Below are 15,993 nucleotides of genomic sequence, written 5' to 3'. Positions count from 1 at the left end.
GCTTTGTGAATGTACTTCATGCCACTGGATGGTACACTTAAAATGGTTAACATGGAACATTTTGTATTTTACATATATATGTGCTTTATGACAATAACAACAACAATGGAAAACTGAGATCCAGGAAACAGGTGATCAAAGACCAGCAAACAAAAAGAATTCATGAAATGATGACAAGGAGCCACGCTGAATAACAACAGTCCGGCAAGAAAATAGAGCAGAAGCAGCGGCAGCAGAAACGCAATGAACCTGATCAATGAGCTCTTGCCGGGGGTCTATAGAGCTGCCATCAGCCTGAGAATCAGCCCAGAACCGAAGTGGATCATGTTAGTATTCTTAGAATTTTGTTTTCTACCTACATCAGCTTCAACCAAAATTTTATTTAACAAAATATCACATTGACTGATTTCTTTGTTCAGCACTATTTTATAAACCATGGGAGACATAAACACTGTTCTTATGCACATGTAGTTGACACACTTATCAAAGCAATCCAACTAGGTAGTAATCACAGGATTCCCAGAAAGGATGAAAATAATCAAAACACGAAGGGTTCATTGCCAGGACTGAGTCCTTTCTTCTCAGTGTAATTAATTCAAAACAGAAAATGATAAAGTCCTATTTAGAAAGCACTTTGAAATATCATTCCTGTCACCTAAAGGAAACCAGAAACATTCTTAAATTGCTACATTTACAACATGTATTACTTTATACTATATTGTGGAAAACACTCCAATAATTGAAAGTACTGTCCCAAACAAGGCAGCATTAGTCTCCAATTTTTTTATACTACAGAAAGTTGTAGCCAAAAACTAGGGTGATATAAAAGTTCAAAAGAGACTATAAAACTTACCTGTTTAGACATATTTTCTGAAAATATTGCTGATTTTTCTTTTAAAAGTGTGACAAGGTCTTTATAAATTTCTCCTTTTCTCTCATAATTAATTTGCCCTTCATCATCTGTTTTGCCCTTTGGAAGAAAAAGTGTGGTGCTGTAATTAATGGACTAGCAACATAAGAACCTGATCAATAAATCACAACCCAACCACAAGTAATGTTTTCTTCTCTAAAGGATCCATGTGCTTGTCTTTACACATGAAACGTGCAGGCAAACCCTTCCCTCTTACTATAATGTAAATTCATTTATTTATTCACTCATTCAGCAAGCCTTTACCAAGGGCCTCCTAGACACACAGGGCTTCTAGACACATGGCTTGCTGCTTCAGTAGAGACCTGAAAGCCCCTTCCCTCTACTGTTCTATCATGTGAAAATGCATTACGACTTCATGAGACTTTGACGAAGTCATAAAGGCCTCTGAGGTGAGAATGTTACCACACAAAAGCCTATGGTTCTGTTGGTCACAGCCTGCTCTTATTCTGTGTGGAGCATGATTACTATAGGCTCATTTTCCAGGGGTTTGACCTCCATGTACCATCTGTCTGGCTTTCTTGTCTCTTTCCATTCCTGTTCCTATACCATATATGTGTGTTTGCATATATATATACGTATACATACCCATACACTGTAGTATGTTACATATATAACTGTGTCTGTGTATGTGTATATATATGTAACTTCCCAGGTGGCTCAGACAGCAATGCAGGAGACCTGAGTTCGATTCCTTGGGTCAGGAAGATCCCCTGGAGGAGGTAAAGGTAACCACTCCAGTATTCTTGCCTGGAGAATTCTGTGGACAGAGGAGCCTGGTGGGCTTCAGTCCACGGGGTCACAGAGTTGCACACCACCATATACATATATACACACACATACACATATATATATGAAAAGTGAAAGTGTCAGTTGCTCAGTTATGTCTGACTCTTTGTCATGTCCCCTGGAGGAGGGAACGGCAATCCTCCTCCAGGGGATCTTCCCAACCCAGAGATCAAACCAACTGCATTGAGGGGAATATTTTTTACTGCCTGAGCCATCAGGGGAGCCCCCTGTATGTATATACACACACATATAACATAGTTATACATATCAACTGTAGTGTCTAATACATTTCCTTGTGATTACTGAACAGCTTCAGTTCCTTGTCTTCCATTTATTAAGCTGAGGAACACCCGGGTATTTCCATATCAAACCAAGTTGTATGTGCGTCAACAGCCTTTTATAGAAGCAAAGGCTCCTCTTCCCACTCTGGAAGGCCAAAGACCATTACTCTTTTTTTCTCAATCTCTTATTTTCCAATTGGATATTCTGCTTTTCTATTAATAAAAATAAACTGAAAGCAAAATCATATTTAGGTTTTTTGCTTCCTCTGTGCCGAAACAAGCCCAGGGTTACACTGACAAGATGAGCACCGAAAGGCAGGTTAGAAGAAGTGCCTCCTGCCACTAAGAATACGGCTCCGCATCTCGATACCCACCCAGGCCGAGGCATGAGCACTCTCCAAACAGTCCTCTGGGAAGGCTGGGTCCCCGTTAAGAAGTTGGATCCTCCCTGCAGAATTTTGCTGCGAGTCCCAAGTTTACATGAAGACAGCGAGGGCAGGGCTTTGCAGAGAAGAAAGCTGAGCTGCTCCTTCCAGCCAAGTTCAGTAAAGTAGGTGTGGGCCTCAACATCCAGGGTTTAATCCAGAAGATTCAGAAGGCCATGTGCCACCTCCCTCAGGTGGAGGGCCACCCACCCACACTTTGCTGACACTCGGGCCAAAGTCTGTAGAGCTGTTTCTCCATTGCCAGGCTGGCTGAATTTCCGTCAGCAAGAGGGGAGAGGTCACCGAGGAGGCTGGACAAGGCAGGAGGGACTTGCTCCCTCCTACATCCTCTCAGAGTCACCCAGCAACGGCCCCTCACCCCACAGTGGCAGTTGCTTCCAGTAGCAACAGTTGGTTCTAGTTTCTGGGGGCTTTTCCCAGAGGCCCAGAACCAGGCTCATCAGGATCCCTCAGGAACACCAGCAACAGCTGCTGGGGCCCCTCCTCAGAAACCCAGCTCTGTCAAATCCTATTCAGCCCCTGAGATGCCAGTTGCTAACTGGGCAGCACCCACTCTTCAGGGGCCCCAGCTGGTTTCAGGGAGATACCTGGGCTCCGAGGGGACCAGCGCTGCCTGGAGGTGCCTGTTCTGCAGATGTGTGAGCCCCAGCTCTGTGGGTACCCTCTGGGCATCTAAGGAACCACTACCAAATGCAAGCAGGGCCCACTCTTCAGAGGTATAAGTCCCAGTTCCGTGCAGGCACTGTCCTGAGATGCTGAGGTCCCAGCACAGCCTGGAAGCCCCTCCCTGGGTAGCAGGGTCCCCTCTGCAGGAGCCCCTCCTCTGTGGACCCCCTCCTCTCTTTTGTTGGTCCCATCAATGCTGAGGACAGAAGCCAGTTATGGCTTTTGCATTCCTTGGAGCTCCTTTTTTGACTTATTTTTTTCCCTCTAATACTTGTATCATTAATCAGCAAACTGATCATGTTAAAGAGGTTTTAGTTTTAGATAGCCGAATGGGTCACTATGAAGGTCACTTCCTAGAACGCTAACTTGAGGACCTGTAGGGGACACTGAGGCAGCAAACACAGCAAAGGGATCTGCTTGAATCCCACAGGACAATCCTTCAATTGCCTGGTTTTGGGGTTGAATCCTGGAGACATGCCTGCACTTACAAATCAACCTCAGGAGTAAAGTAAATACTAGTTTTTTACAAAAAATTACTTACACCATTTAAAAACACTCCTTCTTTGCTGCAAGTAACACACAAAGTTTCAGCATCGTGAGGTTTCACCAGCACGTAACAAATTTCGCCTTTAATCTGTCTCCAAGGTGGGGCTCGACATCCATTTGAAAATTCATAATCTGAAACCAATTATCACACAAGTAAAAGGAGCTCCTTAGCCTCAACTTGTAGCATAGCTTGGCTTCAAAAAACAGGATTGATATTTCAAGTTTTTGTTTCTTAAATATTTAGCTATTGAAGCATTTTGAAAATGTAATTATGAAGATAAACAGAATGTAACATGAACCTGAGGTGTACTCGATAGATTCCAAGACTGTCTGTTCTCCCTTTCCTGAGAACTGTTTAAGCAGCTCTATGTCATTCTTCACAGTCCCTGGATTTAATCGTATTTCTCTGAAATATATGTTTAAGAAATTCATTTTAAATACTTTAAAAGAGAATCCATAGAAAGCAACAAGAAAACATTCTATTATATTGGATAATATTGTTTTTATAATTAAAATATCAGTTAAATTATACATCAACAAAATTGTAGTGAATTTTAACCATGTTACAATCTCATAACACTGCTAGACATTAAAGAATTAGTGATTTGCATTTAATGCTGAGAATGTTGAACGTAAATACTCATTTAAATAGTCACTTCATTTCTTAATGAAAGTATTAAAGTACTAGAAAAGACTAGAAAGATGAACAAGTTTTAAATCTGACAAACTCTACATGATAAGTGTATTATAATTTTAAAATTTATCTAATGATTTAAGAGACTTTGGGGATAAAAAGCCACATAATGGCTTCAGAACTAGATGAAATTCTACTAGAATGTTTTAGCTGAAAATTTTACTATTTGGAACTAGAAATATTCATGCAAAAACTGAAATTTTATTCCAAATAATGTAATGTTAAATCAATAGCAAACACTTTTAAACATTATTTTTCTTATATTTTCCTCTAAGGCTCTAAAAGTACTTTTTAGAACCCATTTTCAAAGGTTTCTTAAAAAAAAAAGAAAGACTCACAAGGAAATATGTTTCAGAGAATGATTGAGTAAGTGCAGATCCAGCTGCTTGAGTTGCAAGGCAATCTTCATCTTAATCTCATTTTCAGAATCATTATCTTTGGTAATTTTGTCAAGAATACTAGATACAAGTGAGCTTCCATTTTTTTCATTTATTATATTATAATCCAAGCCCAAGATTTTTGCTACTGGATTTCTGTTTGCTGACCAAAAAAGTAAATTTTGAAAATTATCTTCTTCTTGTCTATTACTAGAGCCATATACAATATAAAGTCCTTTAGAGCCCACTCTAACACATTTATTTCATTAAACTTTCTCTGACTGGCCCAATTTGAATTAACTTCTATTTCCCAGATTCTACTATACTTAGAAACTTTCTTACTCCTCTTGAGATGTTCACCTTGTGCTATAATATCATGTATATATGTCATCACCCTAATAGGCCAGAAGCCAAAAGGTCTGTTTAAGTTGACTATAGGGCCTTATTCAGAATAGGCATTCAATTAATACATCCAGAATTGATTTGAAGATAGAGAAATATTGGTCTCCTTAGAAAAATGATCACTAGAACTGTGTGTGTATCAGTGAACAGTATTCACAAATGTTTTCTCTCCAAAATAGCATGTTTTTCTCAGTCTACAGATCTACTGCCAATCTTTTCCACCTGTTTGAACTGCTTATATTTCCAATGTCCTTAGATGTTAACTGGGAAAACAAATATAACAAGTATTTACCTAAATGCTAAAATTATAGTGAAAATTTTAAAAACCAACTCATAACCAAGGCTGAAAGTTGAATCTAGAGATGTTGAAAACAGAATTTAATAAAGGCCAAATTGGGGCTTCCCTGGTGACTCAGATAGTAAACAGTCTGCCTGCAATGCAGGAGACCCAGGTTCAATTCCTGGGTTGGGAAGATCACCTGGGTAAGGGAAAGGAAACCCACTCCAGTATTCTTGCCTGGAGAATCCCATGGACAGAGGAGCCTGGTGGGCTACAGTACATGGGGGTCACAAAAAGTTGGACATGACTAAGCCACTAACACTTTCAAAAAACTATATGGTTGAAAATGAGGGAGAAATGGGCAAAACCATGTTTAGGAAGGAAAAATTCAAGTCAGATGAAAATATGTATGCATTTGGATTGAGGCGCAATGCCCATGGGACTAATTCAGAAAGCATGACCTGATGGACATGAAGAGAAGACAGCAATGGTTTTTAACTTTCCCATAGGAAATGGACTGTTAGCAGGAGAGGCTGGGGGCTGTTAGAAAAACCTGCATGGGGTAGGGTGCGGCATCACGAGAAGGACACCCAGGGACCAAGCACTTAGTGAGCATCTCCATTCTTCACCTTACAACTGTCATCTCTAAAGATTATGAAGAGAAATATTAGGTGAATTCTGGGGAAAGACACAAGCTGACTTCCAAACTGCCAGGTACTATACAATTTGGACCTAAAACTAAGAGCTTTACCTAGAACTCTTACAGAAAGGGCAAAATGCAGCAAAACTTGCATAATTAGCCAGATTGGGTATATAACACTTTGTGGATTTAAGTTTACAGATTAAGTTGAATTTAATGAATGGGCTGTGCCCTCAATTAACTCTTCTGAAATTCAGTTTTATTCTCAAGATATCATCCCTCCTCAGAAAAGTAGCTTTGATGTATAGGAGGAGTAGACAAGGCATAAAAAGCGGCTGCTGTCCTAAGGTTCACATCTTTCAAAAAATTAAAAGAATAAAATGAGCAACTTTCTACCTCACAGACACAGATAATGGCAAAGAATGATGAGAGACAGAACCCATGTACATTATGCCTGGGAACCACATGTCACATGATCACAAAGAAGCAAAGCACACACATGACATAATTACCTACTATTAGGTATTTCTACTCATAAGAAATATTTAAAGCCCAGTTATAGCAGGCAATCACATTCTGTTTTGCATGTCAGATGATTAGGCAATAAGAATAACATTCTATAACTTTAGTGAAGAGGAAAAATATTTCCCACTGAATGAATGTAATGATTCACAGAAAGCTGTGTATTTGGGCTGAGACAAATGGGAAGTGAGATTATTATGGGTTCTCTGCTAAAGGAAGGGGCTACGTTCATTTTAAAGGAAACTGATCACCATCTAGTACAGCAGAATGAGAGAGGATGGCTCCTAACGCTGGCCCTGGACATCTGTCTCTTTCCCTGACATGAACCTTAAAGGCCACGGGTCTTTCCAGAAACTAAGAAGGCTCGCTTTAAACCACACACAGAGATTAGAAATCTAGAAGTTGACTAATGGTAAAGCATTAGGGTTTTCATTTAAATTGGAAAGCTGATATGAACGTAACATTTCAGCCAAGAAAAATCAAGGACATTTTTATGAAGCTGAACTTAGTACTTTTTACCTTTTAGTTTAGAGAACTTTTTCAAGAGACTATAACAAATGATTCCCTCCCCAGCCCCGAAGATTATGTTTCTGAAAGTTCAAATCACAGAGTGGAGTATAAATATCACCTTCAATACATGCTTGTGCTTCCTTCAGCTTCATATTTTTAGCAATATATAACATACGTGACAGCTGCCCAAAGCTCCTAATTTTAATTTGTGGTACAGAGAGATATAGCAAAGGCTCTCCATTTTTATCAACTTCTTCTGACTTGACTGTTGTTCCACTAAAAAATGAAAAAAAAAATTTTTTTTTTCTTGAAGGCTTAGTGTTACTTGAATGCCAGTAGAAGTTCATTTAAGACATCTCAACACATTATTTCCATGTCTCATGATAAAATACAGAGAATATAAATAGGTCTTGTTAGAAGCTCATCTATTTTCCCACTTTCATCCAGTTTTAGGCCCTTAAATCCCCAAACTTCTTCAGCAATATGATATATCCAGGAAAAAAATTTTTTAGCAATCTCCTGAATACCTATGTAAACTCACAGTTTGGGGTTTTGTTTTTCTAATAATGCATTGGACATCTTTTTTAAAATTACTAGTTCTGTGGGAATCATTTATGTTTTGTGGATTTCCAATGTTATTTTATTTATAAAATTTTTACACCACAGTAATTAGTAGTTAGGAACTTTCTTGGCTACTCTGTTTCTGAGACCCCCCCGCCAAAAAAAAAGTGCTATGAAAAATACAAACTAGATCCTCTCTGCGGATTATTTCCCCCCTCCAAACCCCTAATTTGGTTTACTTTAGGATAACAAGCAGTTTTTCTAACTAGGCTTTATCCTGATCAGAAATTGTTAGCTCTCTTAGATCAGTATTTTTCCCATTTTAACTTTTTTAGGTTGTCATTTCTAAAATATTAAGATTTTTTTCATGGCCATGATATATGTATACTACTTACAACATTATGTAAACTGCCCATTTTTTCATTACATACTGATAATCTCTAGTAAAAGTGTTCACATCTGATTTTTTTTAATTTTTAAAATATGTATCTATTTATTTATTTGGTTGTACTGGGTCTTAGCTGAGGCATGTGGGGATCTAGTTCCCTGACCAGGGATGGAACCCTCACTCCCTGCTGTACTTAGTCACTCAATCACATCCAACTCTTTGTGACCCTAAGGACTATAGCCTGCCAGGCTCCTCTGTCCAAGGGGATTTTCCAGGCAAGAATCCTGAAGTGGGTTGCCATACCCTCCTCCAGGGGATCTTCCCGACCCAAGGATCAAACCTGGGTCTCCTGCATTACAGGCAGGTTCTTTACCGTCTGAGCCACCAGGGAAGCCCTGCATTGGAAGGCAAAAATCTCAACCAGTGAACCACCAGGCAAGTCTCAAGACCTGCTATTTTAAATTGTAACACAGATAAACAGTTGTGAGATGCTGACAGTTCATCATAAAAAGTAAATCGACAGACTCAGTCAGTCTATTATTATTTCACTAAAATAGGAAGAGGGTCAAAACTGGGGGATGGGGGGTGTCCCTAAACCTTATGTGGCAAAAGGGACTAGGCAGATGGCTGACATTAAAGACGGTGAAATGAGACAACTGCTCTGGGGTATCTAGGTGGGTCAATGTAATCAAAGGGATCTTCAGAAGAGGCAGGTAGCAGGGTCAAGTCAGAGATGGCAACATGACAATGGAAACAGGGTTTAGTGATGCGGGCCACAAGCTGAGGGATACAAGCGGCCTCTAGAAGCTGCAGAAGGCAAGAATGAAGGAACATAGACTTGCCCACACTCATTTTTAGAAATTTTGTCACCTTCAGAACTGTAAGATTTAAATCCATGTTGTTTTAAGCCATTAAGTGCATTGTAATTTGCTGTAGCAGCAACCAGAAGGGAAGACAGGAGCTTCATCAGTCTCCCCCACTGCTCTGTTCCCAGGACCTTGAAGAGGAACTGCGCACAGGTGTGTGACAGATGCACGAGGAATAAATGAAGGAGCAAAACGGCTTTAGATTTGCCAGTGCTGGGCATAATTCACAGAATGTTTATTTTCCCTGGAATAAAGCTTTTGAAAGAACTCCCTTAGGACTGAGGAGTGGTCTTAGAGGCCTGTGGGCAGGGCCACTGGTACAGAAGGGATGAGGAGAGGATGAAGTCACAGGCAGAATGAATATTCACAGGATCAAGCTCCTGACCTTGAGAAAGTGAAACTCCTGGGGAGACCAGGAGAATGGCAGGGCATGGGGACATGTTTCATTGTCCTGCCAGCTGAAGCCTGCAGCTGAACAGAGCCGGAGGGGCTAAAATGCCGGCGACCGAGAGGATTCTTGAAAAGCAGGCTCCCATTTCAGGCTCGCAGTCTCTAGCCCTGAAGACAGAGCTCTTTGGAAGAAAACTACTGTAGACATCTTGATAAGGTTAAGAAGAATGAAAGAAGAAATGAAATCCATCGACCTGATCAAGAGACTTTTAAACTGGAATTGAGGAGGGAGCTAAAAATGCTCAGCTTATACAATAGAGAGCAGGAAAAATGTCTCATTTATTTAATCCCCAAAGTCAAGTTCCATGTCCAGAACACAGTAGTTACTCCACAGATATACATCTGAATAGTAACATAGGAAATAAGGCTATAGTTGAGAAACTATTCAGTAACTCTCAGGGATGAGAAGCAAAGAGTTCAGTAACAGAATTTCAGGCCACTGATCTGTGACTTTGAAATTTTATCAAAATAAAATAATCATTGTCTCATCAAACAATACCATTTTAAGGCTGGAGATCATGTGTTTCAGCCCTTAGTGATATTGATCAGAAGATTAAGGACCATAAAGGTATGAATTGGATGTGAAATGTGCATTTCCAATAGAGGAGGTGTCCTGCTCCAATGTCTTGATGTCTCATCCACACAGAACTTATATCAGCATATAATTTCTCCCAAATCATTTATTTATAACAACTGAGACACAGCAGACAGTCATTCACAACTAACATACAGCAATATTTAAGCAGGCATGATTCAAAAATCCTAGTTCTACCAGAGGGGAGGAAAGAACAGGTAACATCATTTTCACCAAGTGATTCTGAATGCTTACCCAATTTTAAAAAAATATGGATACTAAGGGAGAAAGAGGAGGTGGAATGAACTGGGAGATTGGGACTGACATATATACACTGTTGATACTGTGTATAAAATAGACAGCTAATGAGAACCTACTGTATAGCACACTCCATGCTCTGTGGCGACCTAAATGGGAAAAAGTCCAATAAAGAGGGGATGTATGTATACGTATAGCTGATTCACTTTGCTGTACAGTAGAAACACACATGGTAAAGCAATTATACTCCAATAAAAATCATAAAAAAGAAAAAAAAAAGGGGCAAAGGACTTAACATACATAGCACTAACAGGGATTTACAGATGGCAAATAAGCAAATAAAAAACTATTCAAAAATAACTAGCAATTATACATATTTGTAAATCAGTTATTTTTCAAATTCTTTTCCCATTTAGGCTATTACAGAGTATTGAGCACTTTGCTGTCCACCTGAAATTAACACAACATTGATAATCAACAATGCTCTAATATAAAACAGAATTTTTTTAAAACAAGAAAAAAATGCCCAAGCTACCCTGTAGAGACTCTAAGTAACTAAGTTCTGGGTATCACCCACAGATAGTGTCACCACTGAGTGCTGTCACCTGTCCTTAATTTACAGTGATTTGGGATTCATGGAAGGTGTTTTAGGAAGCTTATTAATCTCATCCTGTGTGATAACAAAACAAAAACCAACTGGAAACTGATAAAAGAGACCTACGATTTCCATCAAAATGAAAGCAGAGATATTTCCTCCTCAACACTGAATGTGGAAAGATAATATAGGATGAACAGGTGCACCTCGGGAATGAGTCTAAAGGAGATAACAGAATCTCTTCAGTGCTTATCTAGTCAACTAATAACCAACTGCACAAAAGGAAAGAAGATGGGGGATGAAACATAAAACTTCTCACTGTGTGACTAAAGGATTAGTTTCGACGTCATATGCCAACAAGTCAAGCTCAGAAGAAGGCTCATCACACCTGTGTTGACGGCTACACAGTGTGCTCCTGGGGATGCACAGCAACTGAGAAGTAAGGCCATACATAAAAGTGTGGTCTCCAATATATCTGCAGAGATCAGCAAAAGCGGGGGGGGGGGGGGTGTCATTTGGCTGCTTTAACAGAGTTTTGGTATAGATGAAAATTGCCTTGCTTTGGAAGAAGATGGCTGAGAGAATGAATCACCCCAAGAAGAATCTGCCTTTGTTCTGAAACATCCAAGGGTATTACTATTTGGTAGAAACATGTCTGGAAACTCCAGGCTTAAATTCTGATGATGACTTGGGTATCCACGTGGTCTTACAGATATGAATCTTGACTAGGGGGCTTCCTCCACTTTAAATAAATTAATAAATGTGTTCTAAGGCCCTGCAGCTAAGCAAAAGAGTACATATGAACCAAAGAGCAAAGAAAGAGGCAGAGGGACTGTTTAATTACACGTTATTCTTGCCATTGAGGGCATCGCTGGTTTACATCACGTGATGTGCTGCTGGATGGACCAAACACCACGTGACTTTGGGTGCTGAAGGTTCCTTGGTTTAAGGGATAGAGCGCAGAGTGGGTCAAGACCTGGATGTGAGAGCATTTAGTGTTCTCCTTCACTCCCTCATAGTTCGGTCGGTAAAGAATCTGCCTGCAACGCAGGAGGCCCAGGTTCAATTCCTGGGTCAGAAAGATCCCCTGGAGAAGGAAATGGCAACCCAGTCCAGTGTTCTTGGCTGGAGAATCCCACGGACAGAGGAGTCTGGTGGGCTACAGTCCATGGGGTCGCAAGAGTCGGACATGGCTTAGCAACTAAATGACAATGAACACCAAAATCTCAGCTATATCTTTTGCCTTCTTTGGGTCAGTCAGTATCTACCTGGTTTCCATCAAGACACACAGGAATAGCTTCCACCCTATGCAGCAACGGCTACTATCACACCTCTCTCATTTCTTCCATCATCAAAGAGATCATCAACCAAGGTCAGAAACAGGAATGGCAAATAGAAAAACTGGCCCACCGAAGAGCTGCATGGTAAACTTGACAGAAGCAAGACAACAAAGGGGTAGCTGGTTCAAAACATACATGGTGTCAAAATGTCCAAACATCCGGCTTGATGCTACACTGAACTCAGGTGAGAGAAATAAAACACTTTGGGAGAAAGTGACCATTAGCACAGTTAAACATAAAATATAATTTTAAAAAAAAATTTCTGAAAATTCAGAAAGAAAATAGACCATGATATCAGAACCAAAGTGCCCTTGAAATAAAGTTCAAGAATGATTTTCCAGGGACTTCCCTGGTGGTCCAGTGATTTAAGACTTCCAGTTAAGGGGTACAGGTTTGATTCCCAATCACGGGGTTAAAATCCCACATGCCTCGGGGCCAAAAACCCAAAACGTAAAACAGAAGCAATATGGTAACAAATTCAATAAAGACTTTTAAAAAAAGAATGATTTTACAGTTCTAAAAATTAAATTCTGAGTTTATGCTCAAAAATAATCCCAAATGGAAAAGGCATGTATAGCAAACTTTGGCCAGAGAACTGTTTTTCATAAGATCAGACTTTGAAAGTTCATATGCACAACTGAAGAAGAACAAAGGGAGAGGGTCAGAATGCCTAAAGTGACACATAAACTAAAGGTGACCCCCAAAAAAAGATTATATGAATTTACATATATTTATCATCTACAATGTATACTTACAGAATACATTTTATACAAGTATAATTATATTTATATAAACCTATGTAATTTATATAAAATATATATTTAGCTATGATCAAAAGAGATAAATTGCTAGCCTGCTGTTTGAGGTGGAGGTAGGATTTTTTTTTGAATCTCAGATTTGGAAGGTTCTCATTTAAGGACAATGCTAATTGTTAAGAGGTCTTTTCCTTATATTAAGCAAAATGTACCATTCTCCCTTTGCTGCCCCACAGATTTTACAGATTTAAATACCAGAAGGGGTTTTGTCTTTATCTCAGGTCATGAAACCAATGCCTGGTGGCATCTGGCAGTTCGTGTGAGTAGAAAGACCATTCACAAAGCAATAGCAAATGTTGGAGAGTGCAGTGACCTGGAAACATATTCCCTATCAAAAGAAAATTCAAATGTAAAAATTAGATAAACAGGGTATTGGCCAAACTACACATCCTCAGATTTCACCCAAGTGCCTCCAGGTTTCTGAGATTTCTGAGATTCACCCAGGTTAAGCGATTTGCCTTAAACCTATAACCAATCAATAAAAAACATGCAACCGAAGACATTAAACTCTAGAAGCAATTCACTGGCTTACCTGACAGCATAGCCTGATCCAAATGCTGAGGGGTCCAAATTTGTTTTCCATTCCAGCGGTTCTACAAAAACATAGTTTGCCTCTTGGGGATATTTATAGATAAAACTCTCCACAAACATAATAATTTCCTTCACTATAGCCTCATTGAGAGGAGTAACTTCCAGGGTCTTAGCCCCATGCCCCGCAGCAGTCCACTGCGCAGACCTGGTCAGTGCCACGCCCATGGGATCCCACGATGTTCAAACCTGAGCTCAGCACACACACTGCATCAGAGCAGAGAGAGAGAGAGACAATAGCATCCATCTTCCTAGCAGAACATTTCTCATTTTCAAGATTTTAAGCTAGTACTTACCCAACCCACATTCTGCTTGTTCATCTTAGAGACGGATTTTTTTTTTTAATTATCCAATTGCTCTTCAAGTCAATAAAATAGTCAGTGTTCCCTGAACCAGCTTTAAGTAAATCAGACCCAAGGACATAAAGATTTTCCAGTATCTGCCTGCCCTGGAATGAATAACTTCTTTCTCATTTTCAGCCTAAGACAGAGAATTCCGGTCAGAAAATAGAAACAGGAAAGTCCAAGAGCGGAAAAAAAAATCGGAGGAGGCATGGCTTCTGGTTTGCAGCTCTGCTGGGGCCAGCGATTATAAGAGATGCTCTTTTGAGCTGGGTCACACGTTGTTTAGAATTATGCTATTAAACTGAATTCTGTCATTCTTTGTTGTAACATGTATCTGTATCTGTGCAATGATGGCTGATGAAAGTTCCCCAAATGCCATCAGAATTCATAAAAAATGGAATAAGAACATTAAGTAAAATAGAATTTTTTTTCTGAAAATTGGTAAGGTACATATTGATGGTATTAGTCAACATATTTGAGTAATTCAAATTCCATATTCCCTGCATATATCCTGCTCAGAATATTTTATCATAATTCATAACTTAAGAGCAAATGTGAGCATGAATGAGAATCTTTTTAGCCTGTTTATCTAAATTGATTATCAGAGGATTCTAGCATTAAAATGTAAAACAAATTGAAATAAATTTCACTTTCAATAAAATTAGCCTTTAAAAGAGGTATCTGAAAAGATAACATTATCTGCACACTTAAATAAGAGCCAAGTTAATAAATAAGTCCTGATATTACTACATTATGGAACTTTGTCTTTTTTTCAAATAATCTATACTTGTTTATTTTCACATTGGCAATTAACACTGATCATTAAAACCTTTCACCTGGAATAATAGAAGAATGGTTTAAAAGTTAAATTAAAAATATAACTAGCTTCCTGCTTCCCATAATTATTACAAAAGCTCAGAACCAAGATTTTATATAAATGGTTTGGAGATTTTACTTTCCTTTCTGTTGTTATATCTTCAAATCCAGTATCAGGGACATCTAGATCAGAGGTCCTTGACTGGGCAGTATTGGCTGCTGAACAGCAGTGAAGAAGTATCATACAGATGTTTTCTTACCAAAACGATAGGGGACATTGTGAGCACTTAGTGATGAAGACAGAGAATGCCAGATGTCCTGCCATGTACAAGACGGTTCCCTAGAAGGAAGAACTATGATGCAACCTCCAACATTTAGCACGTAACCAATTTCAGATAATTCATACCTGAGCCTACAACCTATTGCTACTTTACAAATAATCACAAAGGATTTTTCATTAAATATGCATTCAATTTTCCAGAATTGAAACTACCATATAAATCAAAGGATGGTTGTAAATACTTATTTTATATGGACCTTTACCAGGAGGTCAGCATTTTGCAAAATCATATCATTGACTGAAATTCTAGTCACACAATTTAAGTTTGTGACATGACTGTATTTGGGGTCACTGCATACACAGCAATTCAACATAAGGCTGGAGTAACTGATTTTGTTGTTCAGTCGCTGAGTTGTGTCCAACTCTTTGTGACCCTATGGACTTCAGCACACCAGGCTTCATTATATTCTGCTACCTGAGCATTTGCATGCTGATATTTTATTACAATTATCTTCTTTTATTTTACAGTTAGAGCACCATTGAGATTTAAAACTATGATTTTGATTTCAGAAGAGTAAAGTGAGCATTACAAAATATTATAAGAAGCAAGTATTGGATCAGAAAAAGTTTAGAACAATATAATATACATACATACACATAATATACATCCACATACATATGTATATCTGTAAAATTGCTAGTGAAATAAAATGAATACCAAAAATGCATAAATTTGTTCTGTGCATTCATTTTAGTATTCCAGTTTCTATTGCTAGATTCTGAACACATATGCAAGCACTGATGTTTATGTGTGACACTCTTGAGTTTCCCAATACTATGAAAGAAAGTGCAGATAGATCTATTTCATACAGAAAGGCTCAGGTGGATGGTTCTGTTTGTTTTTAAACTAAAGATTAATTTGTTTCAGTTTATAAAGTTATTATTTAAATCATTTCCTTCTTGTACCTTTTTTTAAAAAAAATGTGAAATTACATAAGGCTATAGCAGTCCACATACCAGATACTAATTTTCTGGAA

The 15,993-nt window shown here is 38.8% G+C and overlaps 1 protein-coding gene across 1 annotated transcript in view; it reads right to left on the bottom strand.

Annotated features, from left to right (window-relative positions):
- ODAD2 (outer dynein arm docking complex subunit 2) overlaps window positions 1-15,993 on the bottom strand; it is a 168,585-nt gene that overhangs the window by 150,776 nt on the left and 1,816 nt on the right. The window contains exons 2-8 of the mRNA XM_069547749.1: window positions 13,813-13,996; window positions 13,461-13,723; window positions 7,200-7,357; window positions 4,689-4,890; window positions 3,956-4,062; window positions 3,652-3,788; window positions 854-970 (exon numbers count right to left, since the gene is read on the bottom strand). Coding sequence (XP_069403850.1) covers window positions 854-970; window positions 3,652-3,788; window positions 3,956-4,062; window positions 4,689-4,890; window positions 7,200-7,357; window positions 13,461-13,684 — 945 coding nt within the window. The 5' untranslated portion in view covers window positions 13,685-13,723; window positions 13,813-13,996. The remainder of the gene's footprint in view (window positions 1-853; window positions 971-3,651; window positions 3,789-3,955; window positions 4,063-4,688; window positions 4,891-7,199; window positions 7,358-13,460; window positions 13,724-13,812; window positions 13,997-15,993) is intronic.

The sequence above is a fragment of the Ovis canadensis genome, chromosome 13, assembly GCF_042477335.2.
Source record: "Ovis canadensis isolate MfBH-ARS-UI-01 breed Bighorn chromosome 13, ARS-UI_OviCan_v2, whole genome shotgun sequence".
NCBI lineage: Eukaryota > Metazoa > Chordata > Mammalia > Artiodactyla > Bovidae > Ovis > Ovis canadensis.
This window is presented reverse-complemented; position numbering and strand designations above follow the sequence as displayed.